The following is a 21,804-nucleotide window of genomic DNA, read 5'->3' as shown; positions in this document are numbered from 1 at the left end:
AGTGTAGGAACTTGCCAAGCTTGGTTCAAATACCCAAGTTAGGTTGCTCCTTATCCACAGATCCCAGAATACGAGTCTGTCCTGACTCATTATCATAATGCAGAAGTTCCCAAAGTGGGCAATACCGCCCCCTGGAGGGCACTGGACCAAGCCAAGGGGGCAGTAGTAGCAACTGAATGAAATTAAGAGTTAACCTAAACCCAGAGAGGTGCTGAGTAATTATTATTATTTTAAAGGGGGGCAGTAGGTCAAGTAAGTTTGGGAACCTCTATGACATAAAGCATCATAGGATTTGGAGGGAGCCTCAGTGGTTACTTACTCTAATGCTTTTATAAAACAAATGAAGGAAATGGAGACCTAGTGACTTTGTCAAGGTCACACAGCAGACCCCGGGTCCTGACTCCAAATTCAATGCTTACCATCACACTGTGCTCAAGTCTTCTCTACGTTACTACTCGTCATCTTACTTGTTCAAAGCACCCCTCTTTTCAATCACCTAGTACATCTTTGGAAATACCTGTAATGACAATACCTTACAGTCATCCTGCACAGGTAAGGTGCAATACAACTCTTCTGAGCTGGATGCTCAGTACCACTTCTTCAACTTTCCTCCTCTGTAGCTCTTATTTTCCATCCCTTCCTCAGCTCCCAACAATAGTACACTTTAAAATTTGCAGAAACTTAAGACCAAAAAGTTGAAAATCATATATCTTCATATTATTTTATTCTTTAAAAAAAAAGTTTATGGGATTACTCTAAGGGCAAAGAGGACTTGTGGCACAGATATAAGTTAAGAGCTTGTGGAAAAATAAATTATAACCTAAGACAAGAAAGAGACCAAAGGGAAAGCTTGCAAACTGACTCATCTGACTCTAGTTATCAAAGCTTTAACTCTGCAAATACTTGGAGGCACAATTATGCATATCTGTTTTATTCATAATTTGTATTGTTCTGGAATACCAAAAGTATTTCTAATGATGGTAAATTAACAAAATTTTTGTACCTCATCTCAAAACATCCATTGATCCATCTCATCCAATGGGAATATCAAATTTGTTAAAAGGAACATAAAAACAAACATGCACACAATTGCACAGTTTTCATAAAGGTCTATTTCATTATTGGTGGGTAGCGCCATTTAACAGTTAAATACATTTAAATAATGTATAGGTGACTGCACTACTGCAGCATTGGTAACTAGATAGATAACCAATTTAACTAGAAACCAACAAGTAACTGTCTAAATATTTAAAATACAGCTCTTGTTTGGATCATCCCTTGTTTAGATCATCCCTCTTAGGAAAAAAAAAGCCTGCTGGTCACATTGGAAATATATTTTAAGGCCAAATCTTCTGCGAGCTATCCCTTCCCCACAGGTTTCTTCGATTGTACTAAGCCTCCAACTCCAAGGCAAGCCCAAGTTTGTGACCTCCGGCATTGATGCTCTTCCCATCCACCAGGGCAGACAGCGTAAGCTTCACACCTGCAAGGACATGAACAAGGACATGACACCTCCTACACCATCTCCTTCCTCCTGTTATCCTTCTTCAGCTTCTTTCTCTTAGTTCTCATGTAGTCAAGACACTCTCTAAATGTAACAAATACAAACATAAGCCACCAGAGGGCAATTAAGAGCACTGGATTTCATCAATGAGGGCAGGCATTCTTTCTACCATCCAAGAGAGATTTAAGGGTGTGATCTCTCCTGGATTTAACAAAAACTGGGCCCTGTCCTTAAGGAGCTTAAATTCTACTGGGAAAAGGCAAGAAGGGAATAAAACACAGAAGGAGGTGTGTATGCACAATGGTTTCAGGAAGGAAAGAGCACTAAGAAAACCCAGAGATTCAAGCTGGCTTCTTTCTCATAGCATAAAGCTCTTATGGTAAGCTTTGCATGGTATGAAACTGAGGAGCCTTCCAGTAATCGAGGGATCATCTAAGAGGCAAGGGTGAAAGGCAGGTGTCTCCAAAGACAGGGAGGCAGGAGATGGGATGCCAAGTTCAGGGAACAGCAAGTAGAAGAGTTTGGCAAGAACACAAGGATATGTGGAATAAGCCTGGAAGAGTAGGCTAGAGTAAAAAAACTGTGAAGGGTCTTAAATGCCATGCTCAGACTTGTACTTTAGGAAAACTGTTTTGGTACCATATAGAGAATGGACCAAAGAGAAGAGAGACTACAAGACAGGAAACCTGATGAAGATGCTATTAAAATCATCCTGGCGAGAAGTGACAAGAACCTAAATTAGGATGGTCACCATGGGATCGAATAGAAGGGGATGGATTTGAGAGAACCTGTGGTGACACAATACACAATCCTTAGAGAATGAGAGGGTGAGCTGAGGAAGAAGAACATGTTTAGAACAACTTTAAAGTTTCAAACTTGGGTAACAGAAATAGGCAAGTTAGCAAGGGAAGGAGGTGTTCAGGAGAAAAATAAGTTGTTTTGGACACATTAAATTTGAGATGCCCATGGGACATCAAGACAGATATCTGGGCATCACCAAATTCCTGCTAGACAGGATAGCCGTATGGAGAGTCATCTACATGGAGGTGATAAAGAAGCTCATTGAAGGTGATGACATAGAGCCTTGAAAGACAACGATAGGTGGTAGGATGTGGATGATGATCAGGCACAAAGAAACTGAGAAGTAGTAATGAAACCAAGAGAGACCAGTGTTATAGAAACTCAGGAAGAGAACTGAACAGTGCCAAAGGCTACAAAGAAGTCAAGAAAGATAAGGATTGGGAAGAAGTCATCAGATTTTACATCAAAGCTATTACTTAGATCCTTGATAACAGTTTTGGTCATACATCAACTGTTGAGATTATACACATCAACAGGTGAGGTTATACACCAGTCTGAGGTGTTGAAAAGTGAGGGAAAGCTAAGGTAAGTTAGCTTTTTCTTTCACTTTTGGCTGAAAGGAAAAATATAGGATGAAAAGTTGAAAGTACAAGGTCAAACAAGGGCTTTTTAAACACCTGGGCGACCCCTAAAAATGTCTGCAGGCAGCAAAAAAAAGTCAATATACTGAGATTAAAGGGGTAAACTTCAGGAGAAAATGAGGAGAGTCACCTCTTAAAAGATTTCAGTGATGTTAAGAATGACGGATGAAGAGGAAAATCATCATGGATAGCCTCCATTTTCTCAGCAAAGTAAAACGCCAAGTGCTCTGCTGAGAGGGAAGGGAATAGCAAAGGAGGCTTGCAGAAAGAGGTTTCAAAAAGCAGCTACAGGGAGTACAAGATGGAACCAATTAGGGAAGAATAAAAAGAGTATTTGGTGGTAATAAGAGCAAAATTGAGATTAGGTAAGTTTTGACTGGATACATCTGGTAAGGATATTTCCTCCAGCATCAACGACCAAGCAGCAAGATAATTAAGTACACAGGGATAACCCAGGGTTAGGGCTTGGCAAAACAAGAGTGCTAACAGGACAAGGAGTAAGGGATTTGAGAGCTGGCTAATTATAGGGTTAAGACTGCAAAAGACTGTGAGATCACAGCAAACATGACACCAGTTAAGAAACTAAAGGCATCTTCTCGACTACCTATAAAGAGTTGCTGCAGCCAAAAGACACACTGTACAATAGCTAACACGGCAATGAGTCTCTCTGTATTTGGTTCCAACACTAGGTCCATATTCAACGACTTTCCAGCTTAGTAGAAACTGTGAGGGTTTACACTAACCAGCAGAGCAGAATCATCTCCACAAAATGAGAAAGAGTAGGTACTACGGTGTTATTAAACATTTAAGAGAAGAAAAATTTGCAGATATTATGGTAATTTAGATTAAAGTTGGTAAAAAATGCATCAATATGGTTAACGTACAAAGACATCAGAACAATATGCTGCTAAGAATCCTAAAATAGTCAGAAAACAGGATTTGTAAACTTATTACCAAAGTTTATCAAATAAGAAAACTTAGGGGCAGCTAGGTGGCACAGTGGATAGAGCACCAGCCCGGAATTCAGGAGGACCCGAGTTCAAATCCAGCCTCAGACACATAACACTTACTAAACGTGTGACCCTGGGCAAGTCACTTAACCCCATTGCCTAACCCAAAAAAACAAAAAATAAACAAAAAATAAACAAACAAAACAAAGGGGCAGCTAGCTAGGTGGCGCAGTAGATAGAGCACCGGCCCTGAAGTCAGGAGGACCTGAGTTCAAATCCGGCCTCAGACCAAACACTTTATACTTACTAGCTATGTGACCCTGGGCAAGTCACTTAGCCCCAACTGCCTAAAAAAAAAAAAAGAAAAGAAAAGAAAAAGAAAACTTACCAGGCCTCAGAGTCTGAGTATAACCCACACCAATTAAACTAGAATTGTTGACTTTTGCCTAAAAAAAAAAAAAAAGCAGCTATGAGAAATTAGAAATAGAAAAAATCCCTTCTTTTTACCCATTTTATAACATCCCCAAACAAATTTGTGTGTTAAGCGAAACTTAACAAAAAATTGGTTTTCACTGATTCAGATGAAAAGCAAGTTGGATTTGCATGTACCTAGTTAACTTGAAATCACTCATTTTGTATTCACACATCACACAGAATAACTCTTCTATCCACCTGTCCACAAGTGTGCCCCAGAAGAAAAGTTTACCACAAATGGGTTTAATTTTTCTGCTCAATTGTAGAGTTTTAAAACTAGAAAGAACATTAGAAACTGAGCCTTCCCCTTCCCCACCTAAAAACAAAAACAATAAACCAACCAAGTCCTACTAGAAGACCAAATACAAAAATTGAACCCTGTAGGAGTACATTCATCTAAAAAAGTCTTTCTTTATGAGGTAAAATTTTACTAGACTAGTAAGCACTATTTTTTAAAAAAAATCTCTTCTCATTTAGATCAGATAATCATTCAGCAAAATCAGTATTAAATATTGTGGGAACTATGGAGTAGACCTAAGGTTTAAACAAGAAAAAAAATTTTTAATCTTAATAAAGAAAACAAAAGGAACAAAGCTGAAGAGACTACCACTAACCTCGGGAGTCACTCCTTGGGGCATAAGTTATACCATATACTTGGATTTGTCCAAGCTAGGTTTCCAGAAGTATCAAAATGGGAACTGTCTTTCATGTTAATTTTGATGTCATGATGACACAGGAGGACAACAGCATCTGACTACCTAATCTTAATTAAGTTCTAAGGTTTCTACTGCTGTGTAATGGAGAATATAGTGAGAAATAATATTTACTATTTAGAGGAATAACAAGACATAGTTCAATTATCCTATGAACTAAAAAAAAAAACACACCTATTCACTCTAGAAAATGATTAATTTCATTTTCCTGAAGTCTAACTTGGGCTTCCTGTCTCCTATGTTACCAGAGTAGATTAAGTCTGAAACAAGATTGGCTAAAACTTAATAAATTACTACCACTCACTATCATTGGATAATTTTACTATTAGAAACAATTCACTGAGACAACATGAACTATTTCACTCCTAGAGCAATCATTCCCTGGTGAATCCCAGTTAATGAAAGGCATCTGTTTATTGTTGGAGCTGTTCAGCCAGTAAAACACACACACACACACCCACCCCCCAAGGCTCACAGCTACTTCTAGTATTGTAATAAATAACATCAATGAATATTATTGTATTATTACAATAATACTAGTATTACTTTAGCTACATTATAAAAAGGCTAGTCAGGAAAAGTAATACTGTCTCTAAGGAAAAATAAATTCTAATTTTCAAGTAAACTTTTGGAAAACAACTAATTTCTAACTTGAGGGCTCCTTATGCTGTAATTTTAAAAAAAAACCTTTGTAGTATTACCTCAAGAAAAACTCAATCTAACTGAGAATTCTAATAGCATCCCCCCCCAAAAAAATTCTGAATTTAAACCTGTCCCATAATATTACTTACAGAAATTGAAGCAGTGGAATCCAACTGATATTTGGCTGCAATGCCAAAACGAGTGCAGTTGGTGCCTGATGTCCAAGCTAGGTTTACAGAAGTATCAAGATCATCACATACTTTCTGATAAATTGAACCTCCAAATTCTGTTCCATCGTTGCTGCAAAATTATTTTCACATTATTTAACATTTTGAAGATAAGATACTACTCACTGCCACTGCCCCAGTCCAAAGAACATACATCAATTTTAAGTGCATCTGAGACAAACGCTACAACCATTTTTAAGTATAAGACTCTGCTCTCGGCATATATTTGGCTATTAAATACACAACCAAGAAAATTTTTATGTAAGGCTATTTAACAATAAAGCAAAAGAGTTAAAATGCATACCAATAACTTAATAAATAATTTAAAAGAATTTTATTAAAAATGTTATGTTTGAGTATAAAATAAATTTCTATTTCCGGTGCAAAGTTTTGCCAAGCTAATTCAAAAATATCTATCACCACATCTCAGAGTTGGAAGGAACCTCGGAGATCACCATCCACTCCAACTCATATCTGAAGAATCCCCTTTATAACTAAGCAGACAAACGCTCACCCAAGTTTTACATGAAAACCTCTGAGGAAGCTCACACCACAATCTTTAAAAAAAAAAAAACACTGACAATGAATGATCAGGAATCACATCTACCAGTTCTTTGAGTATTGTGAGAGGTGCCAAGAAGAGAGAGACTGAGAGCCTGAGCCTAGGGACCTAAACCCACCCAAATCACCCAGATGCTCCCGACCATCACACTATGTCTTTGGCTCAAGTTTCAATGCCCCATTCAGCCATTAGAATCTCTTTGGAAGAGAAAAGGGAAACAAAGGGTTGAGTAGTTCTTCTTTCTCTCCATTATCCACGATAATTTTCCCATTACTCATGGAGCCCTAATTCTATCCCTTCTTTGATTCTCTTTCTCCCAACATAGCTAAACTAAAGTTTAGAATTACTTTTTGTCATCTTGAGCTCTTCTCATCACCCTCACATAGTTGTGGTCCTTTACTTAGTGCCTATGACACCAACCTCACAGGCCACATTTTTAGACTCATCCTGTTCCCTACCTTTGCTTCTGTCTTCTTCGCATCTTTTAAAAACCTAACTTAGTGAATGACATCCTTGCAGTCTCTTTTTCCTCATTAGAAGCTTTCATCTGATATCCTGAGAATTCTTTTCTTGACACTTTCCCTCCCAATCTCTCCTGCATAGGCCACCTCTAAAGCTCCATTCTATCTCCTCTGGCATTTAGCTGGGTAGAGACAGGCAAAAAGATTTTTTCCTTTCAGCTTAAAAGCTTCTTCAGACAGTCTCAGACACTTACTAACCATGTGACTCTGAGCAAGTCACTTAACCCTGATTGCCTCAAAAAAAAAAAAGCTTCATTAGATTTGCATGACTCTTGGGCAATTCATTTTGCCTGTCCTTGCTAGGTGCATTCTGTCTCTAGCTAAGAAAACATTTTTGGTATGTTTTAAGCTGAAACCCAGAAGTCCAAATTCTGTTCTCTGAAACTCAACTTCTTAACCGGGTAATTCACTTCCCAAATATGCATTTTTTCATTTTTTCAACCCATTTGAAGCATCAACAGCAATGACGAAAACACTGCTATGCTCCTGAGGGGTTTCGGTTTTTGCCCAAAAGCAACTACTCTTTCTTAATGCTCTCTGTGGCAATATGGTTTGTGGCAACAGGAACCAGAAGTAGGTAGCAGTCATTAGGTATGACAAAGTAGGGAAAGTTCTCTCTGTCATATCCTGAAGACATACCAGAAAATGACAACAAACTTTCTTACTAATGTCTTATCACTGGTCTGCATTTTCCTATCACAACTGGAAAACACAACGAGACTTCAGTCAAGTGAAATGTAGCAGGTTGGCAGAATTAGCCACTCCTGGGGAAGCCAAAGCTTAGGATGAAAAGAACATTTCTTCTTTCAGCACCAAGTCTGAATTTAGATTTTTGTCCTGCCTTCTTTTTATGTTAAACCCAAGCAGAAGATCCACCTCACTTCATGGAGATCTACAAATAGCAAATGATGAAAAAATGAGTACTCTGTGTGACTAGAAAAGTTTTATTTTACTTTTTTTTTTTTTTTTTAAGGATAGGTACAAATACTGGATTTATGTGATTTCACTGAATAAGGGACTTCCAAGTGAGGAAACACCCTCTCCCAATGTGAGTCATCACCTTCTCTGCCAACTTAAAGAGTATCAGAAGGTTACCTCCAGCACTTGGAGGTTAACTTGGAGGTGACCACTTACTGTGGGTCACACAGTTGTGTGTGTATCAGACATAGAACTTAATCAGTTCTGTCTGCTATGCCACACCACTCTTTTTAAAGATGTAGGAATAAAACACCCTAAAGAAATACTTACACATTAGTGTGCAGTTGGAAGTCTCCAGTCCTATAACCCACTGCAAAGTTATTCCTTGTTAACTTTGACTTGGCACTATCGAAGGTCATCTGGTAGCCAGCAAGCCAGCCTTCATAACCAAAAACGGCTGACCCATGAATCGCAGGTCCAGCAAAATCAAAGTCAATGTCACAGCCAAGGTTTATACATTCCCGTTTATAAGCAGACTTTATTTTTCCACTTTTCTTTCTGGAATAAGAACAGATTCAAAATTTATTCCACTGTAAACTCTAACATATGCAGTCAAAAACATTATTAGAACCCTGAAAAAAGGACAGAAAATTATTTAAAGTTTTAACTACTTGAAATGTAACTGATTAATGAGAAGATAAGCTGAATATCTGTATTATAATCAAGCTCAGTGAAGTGAAGTGAAGCAGAGCAAAAGAGGACCCCTACTGCTAGGGGGTTAGGTCAAGTCAATCAACAAACATTTATTAATTGCCTATTGTGTTGCAAGAACAGTGCTAAGAGCTGAAGATACAAAGAATGACAAAAGATGGTCCCTGCCCTCAAAGAGCTCATAAACTAAGGTTTATAATAATAATAATGAGACTTCATCACTATTGTGAAGGATTTTTTTTTTAAGTACAGGTAACAAGAGAATCAAAAAAGCCTCTTATAAGCGTAAACAAAATTAGCACCATATCAAAAATTAGGCAAAAACATTACTTCAGGCCAGTGATACTAAGTAGTTGCAACTTAAGGAGAAGAACAATGGTTTTCCACTTTGGAAGATGAACAATTTATCATGAATTTAAAGTGCATTTTTAACATACTATTTTTAATTTAAAAAACAAGAAAACACACATGGTTACCCTGTGTTTGGTGAGAAGGTAGTATCAAATGTCAGCTTCAAACCTTGACAAATCTATTTTGAAGGGAGAAAAGGAACTAATTCAGATTCATTTGGTTTTGCAAATAAAGAATAAATATAACTTAGACACACTAAAAATACACAAATTGTCTGTTACCTGATCTTCAATTGCGATTTCGGTTCCCAGAGTGTTATCGGTGTTCCATTTTTCTGTGAAAGTCAGACCATACTCACACCATTTATATTTGGTCTCCAAAGTCCCACAAACTTTACCAGTGTCTGTATTAGATGAACCCGATGATGAGAATTCCTATTAAGACAGTAAATTTTTTCCATGAACTTTCCATACCTAGGAGTAAGCTGCTTAATTAAAAACAAAAACAGAAACCTAAATGGTAGTGTACTTTGTCTTCTCACCTTTTTACCCTAACAGCTTAAGCATTACCTCCTTTTTTTTTTGTACCTTGTCCTAATTTGCTAAGACACATTTTAAGGCCACAAAAAACTGCCAGATTAACTTTTTTTTTTTTTTTTGGTAAGGCAATCAGGGTTAAGTGACTTGCCCAGGATCACACAGCTAGTAAGCATCAAGTGGCTGAGGCCAAATTTGAACACAGGTCTTCCTGACTCCAAGGCTAGAGCTCTATCCACCGCGCCACCTAGATGCTCCCAGATTAACTTTCAAGTAACTGGCTGCCATTTATTTCTAGAACTTCTAACCAGTTAACACATGTTATAATATAAATATTAATTGTAAAGGAGAAAGAAATCTAAGCATCTCCCCTTTTTGTTTTTCACATTTAGCAGTATGTATATATATTATATCTGTATATCAAGAGATACACATAAATATGTTTACAGCTATCTTCAAATATAAGTATACGGAGATACAGATATATAAGGAAGTATAATTGAGTGCTACTGATAACAGAACATTTCTGCTATGAAAAATTAATAATCCTCAAATACTATTACTACAATATGGAATACAAATTCTTCTTTTCTGAGCTGCACCAATGATTTTGTTAGTAATCATTAAATAATTCAACATAGGAAATAATATATATTATTTTCTTGCTATCAAAATTATTTCTAGATGAAGATATTCCTTTCCTGGACTCTGTTGTCATGTGTAAAGTGAGGGTAGTGTTGGACTAAATGATATTTAGGAGTTTAAAGTCTATCTTATAGTTTTCTTTGCCATTCAGTTATTCTATCATCTTCTCATATTCAAAACAGGGACTCAAAGACTTCTCTATATTGTTTTAAACATCCACTAACAATAAAGGCATTTGTTCACTTGTAGGTACAATTAAAAAACCCATGCTTCTCCCTATAACAAAAAACTCATGTTTTAAAACCAATTTTTCCAGTGATACCATGTGGTTATAAATCTTATAATACTTCAGTCTCTCTAATTATAGGTCACACAAAGAATAATGGAAAGACTCATGATGAGCACCAACAGATAGCAACATATTATCAACAACAAATTATGCACAAGAAATGGCATAAAATATATCAAAAGAGATATATGGTCCTGAAATCAAGATTGGCTGTGGTCCTATAGCAAGTAAAAGATAAAAGATGAGCATCTTGAATGTTAAGAGACCCCTAAGCAGTCTCCTAGCACTGGGATCTATGAAAGGACTGGACAATAATCATAAGAACAAGATGCATGGATGATATGCACACCAGTCAGATCACAGATTCAATGAAATACTTGAGTACAATGAAAAACAAACCTTTCCAACTGGTTTTTACATCATGATTAAAAAGACAATTTATTTTATCTTAATGGATGGAAGCGATGGTATAGATAATTTAAAATAGCACCAGATAAAATTTCTATTTAGATTACCATATTCACATTCCTATAGTCTTTAGTTTGGACAGTCACTAAAATGCATACTATTTCAATAAACTGACAAGCATATTTAAGTGCCTACTATGCTAAGAAGCTGTGCAAGATGTTATGATTTGTTACAAAAAAAAAAATCACACTGTCACTGTCCTTGAAGAACTGAAATGCTATAGCAGGTGGGTGTGAGATGTACACAAGAAAAAAAAATATATTAAAATATTAGGTACAAGGAATGATAATAGGCACAATGGAAAAAACAGGTTCTAGGAAATGAGGAGAGAACACTTTCTCCTTACATGGAAGATGAACCCTGAAGGAAGAGGATTCTGAGAGGCTCAAAGAACACATTCCAGGAATGGGGAATAGGCCTGTGACAATGGACAGAGGGAGGTATAAAACAGTAGCACAGTTTACGTGATAACACAAAGTTTGTCAAGTAAGAATGAAAAGGTCAACTGGAGTCAGGCTGTGGAAGGCCTTAAATGGCAGGCTGAAGAGTTAATGCAGAAGTGGGAGACTAGGGGTACAGAATATAGCAAATACTGTCAGATGCGGTCACTGTATTGGCTGGCTTTGCTGAAATGCTTTTACTCCTTTTAATTCTTTTTTAATCTTTATTATAAGGGACGATCTCCCAGGTAGAGAAAAGAGAAGGAAATATTTGGAAATGAATACTGATATAAAAATGGAATCAATAAAATATCTTAAAAAAAAGAAAGAAAGAAAAATGCCAAGCTGAGGCATTTGTATTTTATCTTAGAGACAACAGGGTATCACAGACTATTTTGAATAACGGAGTGATACACATGGTCAGCATGCTATATAGTGAACATGAGCACTGGACCTGGAGAAAACACCTGGGTTCAAATTCCCCTTCTGACATTTCTAATTGTGTGGCTAAATGCAAGTCACTTAATCTCTCTAATCCTCAATTTCCTCATCTGTAAAATGGAAGTGATAATAAAGCCCAGAAAGCACTTTGTAAGTTTTAAGATGCTATACAAATGTCAGCTACTACACTTCTACAACTTCTGCCTTTTGAAAATTACTTTAGCATCTGTGGAAAATAGGCTGGCAGAGAAGAGAAACAGAGAGGTCAGAGACTACTCCCAAGAGTTTAGGACCGAAGGGACGAAGCCATGAACCAGTGCAGTGACTGAGAATGGAGAGGAGGAGGTAGAAACTTAGAGGATTAAACTGATTATATACCATTTTCTATTGATCCGATTTACAATTAGCTGATTTTGTCCTGCAATTGTTTCTGAACTCAGTTCAGAATTCAGCTGACTTCTACAGGGTCAAGTTTAGAAATTCAGTTTTGTTGCGAATCACTGTTCTATTCGTGCCTCAAGGAATTCTGTTGTCCCTGAGTAACAAGGGTGGATACAAGGGAGGCATCATTTTGGTCTTTCTCTCTTCCCTCCATTTTCAAGTCTTGGGTGTTGATTCTATTCTGCAACAACTCAGGTATCGTCACAAGTGAAGTTACACCGAGGCACCTTTCTCTGAGCAAGATAACAGTTTACTAAGAGGGTACGGCACCTATTAATAAAGGGGTCAATGGCTGCCTCATTTTCTAGCCAGTGACTTCCCCTTTCATAGATTTTAGGGAGCACAGAACAAAGAACGGAAAAGAGGAGGTGACATGGGGTTGATGACAACATGAAGGTTACATTGGTAGAGGTGTGGGGAACCACATGATTAGCTACAAGTAGAAAATGTGGGGCTAGCAACAACTCCTTTCTGTGACTAAAACACTCATTGCTGGAATCCACCTGGACAAGTCCTATTTGCCTCAGTTCCTCAAAAAATAAGGATACATTGGAAGGAGATGGCACCACTCAAATATCTTTGCGGGGACACAAAGAGACATGACTGAACAACAAAATGTGGCAAAGCATTGTTAGGTTCTGGGTATACAAAGACTGAAAGGAAACTTTCTCTGTCCTCAAGAAGCTTATATTCCACTGAGACAATATATACAGAGAAGTAAATAAAAGATATTCTGAGTACAAAAAGAACATAGCAACTGGAAGGGATAATCAATTAACAAGTATTTATTAAGTACCTATTATGGCACTCTGCTAGGCACTGTGAGAAACAAGAACAATGAATGAAATAATCCCTGAAGGGAAGCCCTCACAGAGGAGGTGATACCTGAGCCAGGTCTCTAAGGAATATAAGGATTCTGAGACAAAACAGTAGCTAATAAAAGCAACAGGAAGCATTTCTACAGCACTTGAAGGTTTGCAAAAGTACTTTACAAATATTATCTCATTTTATCCCAACAATCTTGAGAATTAGGTGGTTTTATTGTCCCCAGTTCTAAAGATGAGGAAACTGAGGCAAGCAGAGAGTAAGTGACTTGCCCTGAGTCACACAGCTTTGTGTCTGAGGCTGGATTTGAACTCAGGTCTTCCTGAACCCATTTCCAGCATTCTATCCATTGTGCCACTTGGCTGTCTCAAAAATGCAAAAGGGTGGGGAAGCTAGGTAGATAAGAGATCTGGCCTTGAAGTCAGGAGGACTTGAGTTCAAATCCAGCCTCAGACACTTGACACTTACTAGCTGTGTGACCCTGGGCAAGTCACTTAACCCCGATTGCCTCACCAAAAAGAAAAAGAAAAAGAAAAAAAGAAAAAGGCAAAGAAGAAAGCTTTTGCAAATGCACAGAACTGGGATATGGAATTCTGAGTTCAGGGAACACTAGTGATCTCTGGATAGAATGGAGTATATATAAAGAGAAGTAATGTGAAAAATGGTGGGAAAGGTAGGGTAGAGACAGACTAAGGATGTTGTCTATTATCCTGGAGGCAATGGGAAGCTGTTGAATGTTTTCAGAGTGGATAACTGATATGGCCAGAGTATTTGGTGTCTTAGAAACATTACTGTGGTAGTTGTGTGGAAAGGAAAGAGACCAAACAAAAAGAATTGTTAGGAAGCTAATACAGCAGTGGAGGGAAAAAGTGATGCGGGCCCGATGGCAGGGTGGTAGACATGTGAATAGAGACAAGAGGACTGAGGGGAGCAGCACAGTAATAGTGGAAAGGGTTCTAGACTAGGAATCCAAGAACTCAAATTCTATCCTGACAATACTACTTATTTCTGATGTAATCTCGTATGAGAATTGCTCTGGGCCTCACCAATAAATTGAGGAATTGGACTAGATGATGCCTAAGGTCCTTTTAGACTCTAAATTGATGAATCAAGTTGTAAACTGAATGGATAGATGGATGAGGGTGCAGTAACAAACCTAAATAACTGGAAGGAAGAAAGGCCCTCAACAAATAGTCAGTCTGTATGAACTCTGATGATCATAAAACCAACCACAATTCCAGAGGCCTGATGATGAAAAATGCTAGTCCTCCTGACAGAGGTGATAAATTCAAGGTACGGAGTGAAACATATTTTTGGACACAGTCAATATGGGAATGCTTTCTTTGATACGCATCTATGTTACAAAGGTTTTGCTGTTATTCCCCCAAATGAATGGAGGAGTCAGAAGATAGGAAGGAAGGAAGGAAGGTAGGAAGGAAGAGAGGGAAAAGAGTGAAAAGAGTGAGAAAAGGAAGGGAGCATCAATGAAGCATTACATAGACAAGCAGGGCAGCTTTGAAAACTACATGTTGAATTTATTCTACAGTGTCCCAAAAAGTCTTAGTTCAGTTTTAAGCTTTAATGGTGATATCCTTAAAGTGAAAACTATACATAATAGAAACTCAAAATTTTAATAATCCTTTTTCTGTTTATATATGGAAATACTCATTTTAGTTCAGATTAAGTTTTTTAAATACCCAAACAGCAATATCTGGAGGTGTGAGGTTTTAATTTTGGGGGAAAGAGGTTAAGTTCTATTTGGGAAACGTATAAATGAGAAATGGAGCTGCAAAGAGAGATTAGGTCAAGATATTTGGATTTGGGAGTCATCTGCATGAGTGATAACTGAATGCGTGGCAGTAGACAAGATCCCCAAGAGAAGGATTCAGAAAAACACCTCAAAACAGAGTCTTGGGGAACCACTCATACAGGGAAAAGGATGATCTAGCAAAGAATGAGAAGCAGCAGCCAGACAGGAGTGGTGTGTCACAGAAACCAAGGTAGGAAATGATATCTAGGAATAAGTAGTCAACAGATGGAGAAAAAAACAAGAAAACAGCACTGAGAAAAAGTCATGTGATTTAGCAGTTGAAATGGCTAACGACCTTTGAGAACAGTTTCGGTCTAGTGGTGGGGTCAGAAGCCAGACTGCAAGGTGGTAAGGAAGTTAAGGCAGGTAGGAGTTTGACAGTGATAGGTAAAAAAGACAGGAGGTTTTTTGGGGTGGTGGCTAGGTCAAATGAAAGTATATTAAAGATGGAAGTGGCTTCATGGCAGGGACTGTGGTTCCATTTATTGACGGCCTACTCTTATGGGCCAGTCAGGGCTTTACAAATATTACCTCCTTTCAGCCAATGTTTTACACATTCCAGAATATGCAAAGTTCTGTGATTTTACTACTACAGAGGTAACTCAAGCCACCAACAGGCAACTAAGCAGAAAAGTCCTGGGGAGCTGTCTGAGGCAACTTCCTCAGGGTCTCCAGGCCAGTAAGGAAAGATCCACATCTGGGCATCTCTGATTCCAAACTCAGCACTCTACCAACCCCCAACTGCCTCTGCCTTGCACACAGCAGAGACTTGCTAATTCTCTGCTGAACTGTTGATGGAGAGTCCGGGCACGTCTTTAAGCACCATAATCCTTAGGCTATGTTACGTCACAGGATCACATGTGGAGAGCTGTGAGGGATCTTAGAAACTGTCCAGTCCAATCCTTTTCATTTTTACAGATGAGGAAACCGAGGCTCAGAAGTTGTGTGACTTGTCTATGGTCACAGAGCTACTGTCAGAGGTAGGGACCTGACCCGAGGCCTTCTTAAGTTTAGCTCTCTCTCTGTCCACTACACATCATCCTCTACTTATCTCTGCCTCCTTACATTGATTTTAAACAAGAGGTTATCAAAAACAGGCCCACAACACTCCTTAGCCTGGCCCAAACCAGATTAAAATGTAATGGGGAAATACTTAACAAAATAAATAAAATACAATAAAACATAGGTAATACTACATTTTATAATTAAGTCAATATGCAGAGGAAGGGATATTTCCGCATTAATTAATGGCCCTCCTTTCTGTGTTAGTGTGACATCACTGATTTTAACTGTGGATATGAATTTAAATTTATCCCATTTTTCAGACCAAAAGTTCATGGCACAATCCCTCCCACCCTAAGATAATATCTACAATGCAAATTCAAATTTGAGACAGTATGTGAACGGAGAGTCTTACATTCTCTTAATTCCCACTGCAATCTCATTCACCAAGTCAGCTCATCAATGCACCTAAAAGACCCTGAACAAAAAGCCGCAGGGATCCAAGAAGGCCTGACAAGTTTCCCTTCTTACAATCCAATCCAGCTCCCCTCCACAGCACACTTTTGCTGGTCGGGTAACCCAGAGAGAAAAAAGGCAGCTAGCTAGTGACTCATCCATATTCAAACAAAAAATACAGTAAGATAATTTAGAGTAAATACTTCCTTCAAGCTCCAAGACCCACACTTCCTCAGAGAAGCCATCCATCCAGCAATGATGAACTAATTCTAGCCCTCAATGAGCTTTTCTTTCCCTAGAGCATTTGTCTTTTTTTACTTACTATAGCACTGGATCCCAATAATAACTCACTTATGTAGGACTTTCAAGTTTACTTTCCTCAAAACTCTATGTAAGGTACTATTACCTCAATTTTACAAACAAGTAAGCCTTAACTTAATGAGATCAAAGGTCAAAGGACCAAATAAACCCAAGCCTGCCAGCCCAGTGTTCTTTCCATCATATCAAAATGAGTTACCTTTATAGCTTCATATTTGTACTCCTTATTTCTGCCCACAAGCTTAAGGGTAGAGGCTGTTTTCTGTTTCTTTTCGCTTTGAAATATCATGTTTATTTTGGCAAACATGTAATAGATATTTAATAAATGCTAACTGGTTTGTTTTAAGTGACATGAATTTGAAGTTAACTTTTTTAAGCTGACTTGAAATTTGTCCTAAGTTGTGGGGCTGCCAATCCGAGGACACTTTCCACAGAAAAAAGGCTCTGTAGTGCAGCAGGAGGCAAGACAATGGGAAGGGAGGCCCTGGGAGGTTAAATTATTTTCTCAATATCACACAGGAAAGCAAGAATTTCAACCCAGGTCCTGTGACTCCAAACCTAGTATACTACTTTCCACTACACTAAGTTGCTCATCATCAAGCAGCAAAACAAAACTCAAAAACTTCTAGTCTGAAACAATCATCTTCTACCTTTGGGAAACCAAAATTATAGTTGTACATCCTGTACTCCCAATTCTTGGTTATCCATATCAAGATTATCAACATTGTGTTTAATTGACCATATAGCTCACACAAAACCTCATATGCCCAGGATGGTCCTTGGACTCTTGTGATCACAGAACATTAAATTTGTTACAAATTAGAGAGAAAGCAGAACTAGCTATTGATATTGTTCAGTCCAAGAAAAAAATTTAAGAACAAATCTGAAACTAGCTACATATTTCTAAAGGGCTAATTATCCACTGATAGGAACTCATTCAACCAGGAAATATTATACAAATCCATACAAATATCTATTCATAGGCATTAAAATTAGGAGGAACCTTAGGAATCATCAAGTCCAACCTCCTCTCTTCACAGACAAGAAAACTGAAGCCCTGAGAGGTCTTCGAATGGTCACCAACATACCAATCTATCAAATAAATTTTGTCACAAGCAATACTGACCAAAAGCTTCATTTCCTGGGGTCAGGAAAACCACCTTCAAAACTAAATGCTCAGATTTCCCTTCTTAAATAGTTCTGCAGATTAAAAACCTTTATTCTATTACCCAAAATGTTTCTTTAAAAAAAGCATAAATTGGGGCAGCTAGGTGGGCAGTGGATACAGCACCCATCAAATCCGGCCTCTGACCAGACACTTGACACGTACTAGCTGTGTGACCCTCGCCAAGTCACTTAACCCCAATTGCCTAAAAAAATTAAAAAACCCCATAAATTAAACTAGATCTCTAACCCACCAAAATGCACATTTCTGTAAATTCATTTGGATATTCAATCTTCCCCACAGACTAGAGCCAAAACAGGGCTTTTCCATATACATATCAAAAAATAGCCTACTCAACTTAACAAGTACTTATTGAGCATCTATTTGCCCAACACAGGGGTGGGGAAGAGTGAAGGGAGACAACAAAAGTAGTTTATAACACAATCTCTACCCTCCAGGAGCTTGCAATCTTATTGGAGTAACATGATTTTAAAAGTAATGGAGAGCTTTATATATACAGACAGGAAATGGCAAAAGTCCAACTATGCAAATTAGAAATCATATCCAGTCCCAAGAGAAATCAAGCAAAGAAAACATTTCTGCCTCTGCTTTGGCAGGAAAAAGATTCAGCTAGATCATATTTAGTCAGAAGTACATTTTAATATCAACAACAATTAGATATGTAACGAACACTTACCACTCCACTGCAGGATTTTGTTTTCACATCCAGTTTCACCAACCCAAAACCTTAATGTATGAAAAAAAAGAATCATAAAAATATTCTAGGTTGTATAAAATAAGTGCAATAATAGATTTACTTATTAAATTATGAATCACCCACCCAGCAAAGTTAATGGTTAAAAACAAAGAGTCTGTGCATATTCCATAGGTACCCAAATGTTTGCTGGCAGAACATAACATTTCAGTTAACTTTTGCTATAATTGTACTGGACTGGTGGAATTGATAAATACCTGCTCAAAAATCCTACTGTGTCTGATGGCCCATTGTAGTGTCAGTAACCCTAGGTTCTCCAAAGCTTTGTCAGCAAAATTCAAGCTCTAATATGCCCTACCAAGCTGGAAAGGCTTTGAATTGGCTTCCTGACTACAGTACTTGTCCAATAAGGACCAGCGAAGCCATAACAGTAGAGAGGGGTCATCATCAGATTAACCACCTGGGGAATAACTCTTCTGGCCTCAGCCACTCACATACTATCTACCCAGTAAGACATGAAGGGGTTGCAATTTGTGACAAGAGTACTCACACCAAATATATATACTTGAAGTATTAAACTAACATTTTTATGACAAGACTAATGTTTTTTCTATAGCATTGGCACAAAAGTGCTTTCTTACATACAGAAAACAACCATTTAACTCAACTTTAACCTTATGGTAGATTATAGTTTATTATAGTACAAACATCCATTCTAAACGTAGAGTTTTGCCTAATTCTAGAGTGTCTAATTGACCACAGGAGTCATGAATCTTCAAAGAAAAATTTACTTTACTGTAGGAAGCCTTCATTACCAACTTCCCTAAAGTCAAAGAGTGGTAAGAGTTCACAACTCGAAAAAGTTTGATCTATAAAATCAGACCTGGCGTAAAAGAGAAGGAAAAAAAATTTCAGGATAGAGCTCTTACATGGTTTATTTGGCAAGTTGTATGTTTGAAAAAAAAAATTACAAATTTGGGCTTGAAGGTAAGAGAACAGTATACATTGCAGAGATTGGAAAATAGGGTAATTTGTGCAAATGCTGAAGATCATTAAGTATTTACATAGTTCCCTTTTTTTAAAAAAATATAAGTATATCGGGATTCATCCCTTTATGTTTCAAATTAAGTTCTTACCAAATCCTTTGTTGAAAATGTCTTTGGCTGCTTTGCCAAGATCAGCATATGAAGGAGGAATACAGGTTGCTGGTAGAAAAAAAAAAACAAATAGTATTAGTTCTTTTCTTTCTTCCACCTAATTCCTGCACATAGAATATACAGATGCAGTAAACCTACAGTGATAGTTACCTTGGTACTGCCTCTTGAAAAAAAAAACAAGCATTCACATATTCCCTTGCAAATTTAGTTCTTCAGGCTTTTCCCCCCAAATAAATATTGTTCAAATTTTAAAATCCTAATTCAACTGAACCTTGGGGCTGCTCACTGTTCTCAAACCATATCTTATTTCAAAATAAAGGGGTTTAAGGTGACTACCAAAAATGTTGAAAATTCCTCAGAAGTCATTATGGATGTGCAAGTTCCTATATTTAGTATATATTTACTGTATTTTTCTACCAGAAAAACTTCCAGATTATTTTAGCTCCAAAAGAATACTTGTGCACTGCTACACAGTGGGTTAAAAGCACTACAAAACTCTGCCTGGTTTCAAGAAAATAATAAAGAGTAAATCTTAAATAGGAGGCTTATCCAACTCCCTTAGCTGGCTTAGGTCAAAACAAGGTTGAGTAAAGAAGGGAAATGGATGGAAGGTAAAAAAGATAGACAATGACTATTCAGGTGACTTAAAACATCGATATTTGGAGAAGATCAACTCAGTTTCACTTTGAAGAGTTAATGGTGATGACTAAATTCAATACTACCACCGACCCTCCGGCAGGAAATCTAAGAGCTTGGGACCCGCCCATCCATTCATTCATTCATTCATTCATTCCTTCCTTCCTTCCTTCATCCACAAAGCAGTTTCCACGCCCTTCCTCGGACACTGAATGACCTTGTTCTCTCACAAGGTGGACTTTCAGTTTCTCACGGAAAAATTCCTCGTGTATTACAGGCCTATGCAACTCTTCACTAATTCATACACGCTTAACTTAAAAACCAAACTCCCCAAGTTTTCCCCACGAGCCTCCCGTTTCCCCTAGGAAACATTACCCGACATGTGACAAGGCTGGGGCCTTAGTCTCTCCCCCCTCGCCCTCTCGCAGACCCCAGACCCCTCGGGGAGGCCCGGGGCAGGGCGGGCGGCGGCCGGGAGGGGGCCGCTTCCGGGTCCACCAGCGCCTCCTGCATCCTCGGGGGCCGGGGTGTCGCACGGAGGAGGCAAGCGGGGCGCCCAGAGTAAGGACGACGGCCGAGCTGGCCGACTCCGAGCCAAGGAGCCCCCGGCTCGCCCGCTCCACAGCGCTTCGGGGGGCGCAAAGCGCTTCTGGCCGTGTCCCGGCCCCGGAGGCCGGAAAGCCCCGACTCTGGCCACGCCGCCCGCGGAGCCCGCCCAGCCCCCGGCTCCACTTACACTGTCGCTGACACTCGTCCTGGTACGACATGGCGAGGCCGAGGAGCGCGGTGACCTGCAGGGAAGGACGGGAGAAGCGGAGTCAGCGCGGCCCGGGGAGCGGGGCGGGGCGGGGCCGGGAGGGTGGGCGTGGGGCCGCGGCCCCCCCCTACCCCCGACCGGCGCGGCCATCTTGGAGGAGCCCGGCCCGGGCCCGCCGCGGCCTGGGGGCGCCGTAGGCGGTGGGGACTCCGGGCTGGGCCCGGGCGGGCCCGGGCGGCCATACCTGTTAGTCGGGTTGGGGCCGCCGGCGTTCCGCTAGCTGCTGGGGCCGATCGCCGCGCTCGGGTCCGGGGGAAAGCTGTAGCTGCTGGAGGGCGAAATGAAGGAGACACCGCCGTTCCGCCCGCGAGGACCCCGCCGCGGCCCCCCGCGGCTGTCCCCCGCGCCGGCTCCCAACCGCGGCCGCCCTCCGACCGCTCCGACCGCCGGAAAACCTCCTTCCCGGCCCGAAAACCTGCCGCTCCCGCTCGGCGAAGGCCGCCTCTGCGTCGGCGTCCCGGATACCCGCAGGGCGCGGGGACGACGATCAGGCAGCGGCGAGGGCAGCTCGAGTGCAGAGGGGGCGGGGAACGGCGGGGGCCGCGGCGGCGCGATGGCCGCGGCGCGAGGGGCGGGGCGTGGCCGAGGAGGTTTACGTGCGCCGAGGCCCGCTCTCCCTTCCTCCCGC

General features: G+C 39.7%; 1 protein-coding gene across 1 annotated transcript; it reads right to left on the bottom strand.

The window, feature by feature from the left end:
• Positions 1 to 900: 900 nt before the first annotated feature.
• VDAC2 (voltage dependent anion channel 2) lies at positions 901 to 21,469 on the bottom strand. Its single transcript, XM_027860743.1, has 10 exons — positions 21,361 to 21,469; positions 21,096 to 21,150; positions 19,703 to 19,771; positions 18,549 to 18,598; positions 9,297 to 9,449; positions 9,141 to 9,193; positions 8,284 to 8,511; positions 5,875 to 6,025; positions 4,285 to 4,342; positions 901 to 1,483 (listed from the first exon to the last, which is right to left on the bottom strand). The coding sequence occupies exons 2-10, from the start codon at positions 21,124 to 21,126 to the stop codon at positions 1,392 to 1,394; spliced, it is 885 nt and encodes a 294-aa protein (XP_027716544.1). The 5' UTR covers positions 21,127 to 21,150; positions 21,361 to 21,469; the 3' UTR covers positions 901 to 1,391.
• Positions 21,470 to 21,804: the final 335 nt, after the last annotated feature.

The sequence above is a fragment of the Vombatus ursinus genome, unplaced genomic scaffold (assembly GCF_900497805.2).
Source record: "Vombatus ursinus unplaced genomic scaffold, bare-nosed wombat genome assembly UNPS02000749.1, whole genome shotgun sequence".
NCBI classification, from domain to species: Eukaryota; Metazoa; Chordata; class Mammalia; order Diprotodontia; family Vombatidae; genus Vombatus; species Vombatus ursinus.
Note: the sequence above shows the minus strand (reverse complement) of the source record. Positions and strands in the feature narration are given on the sequence as shown.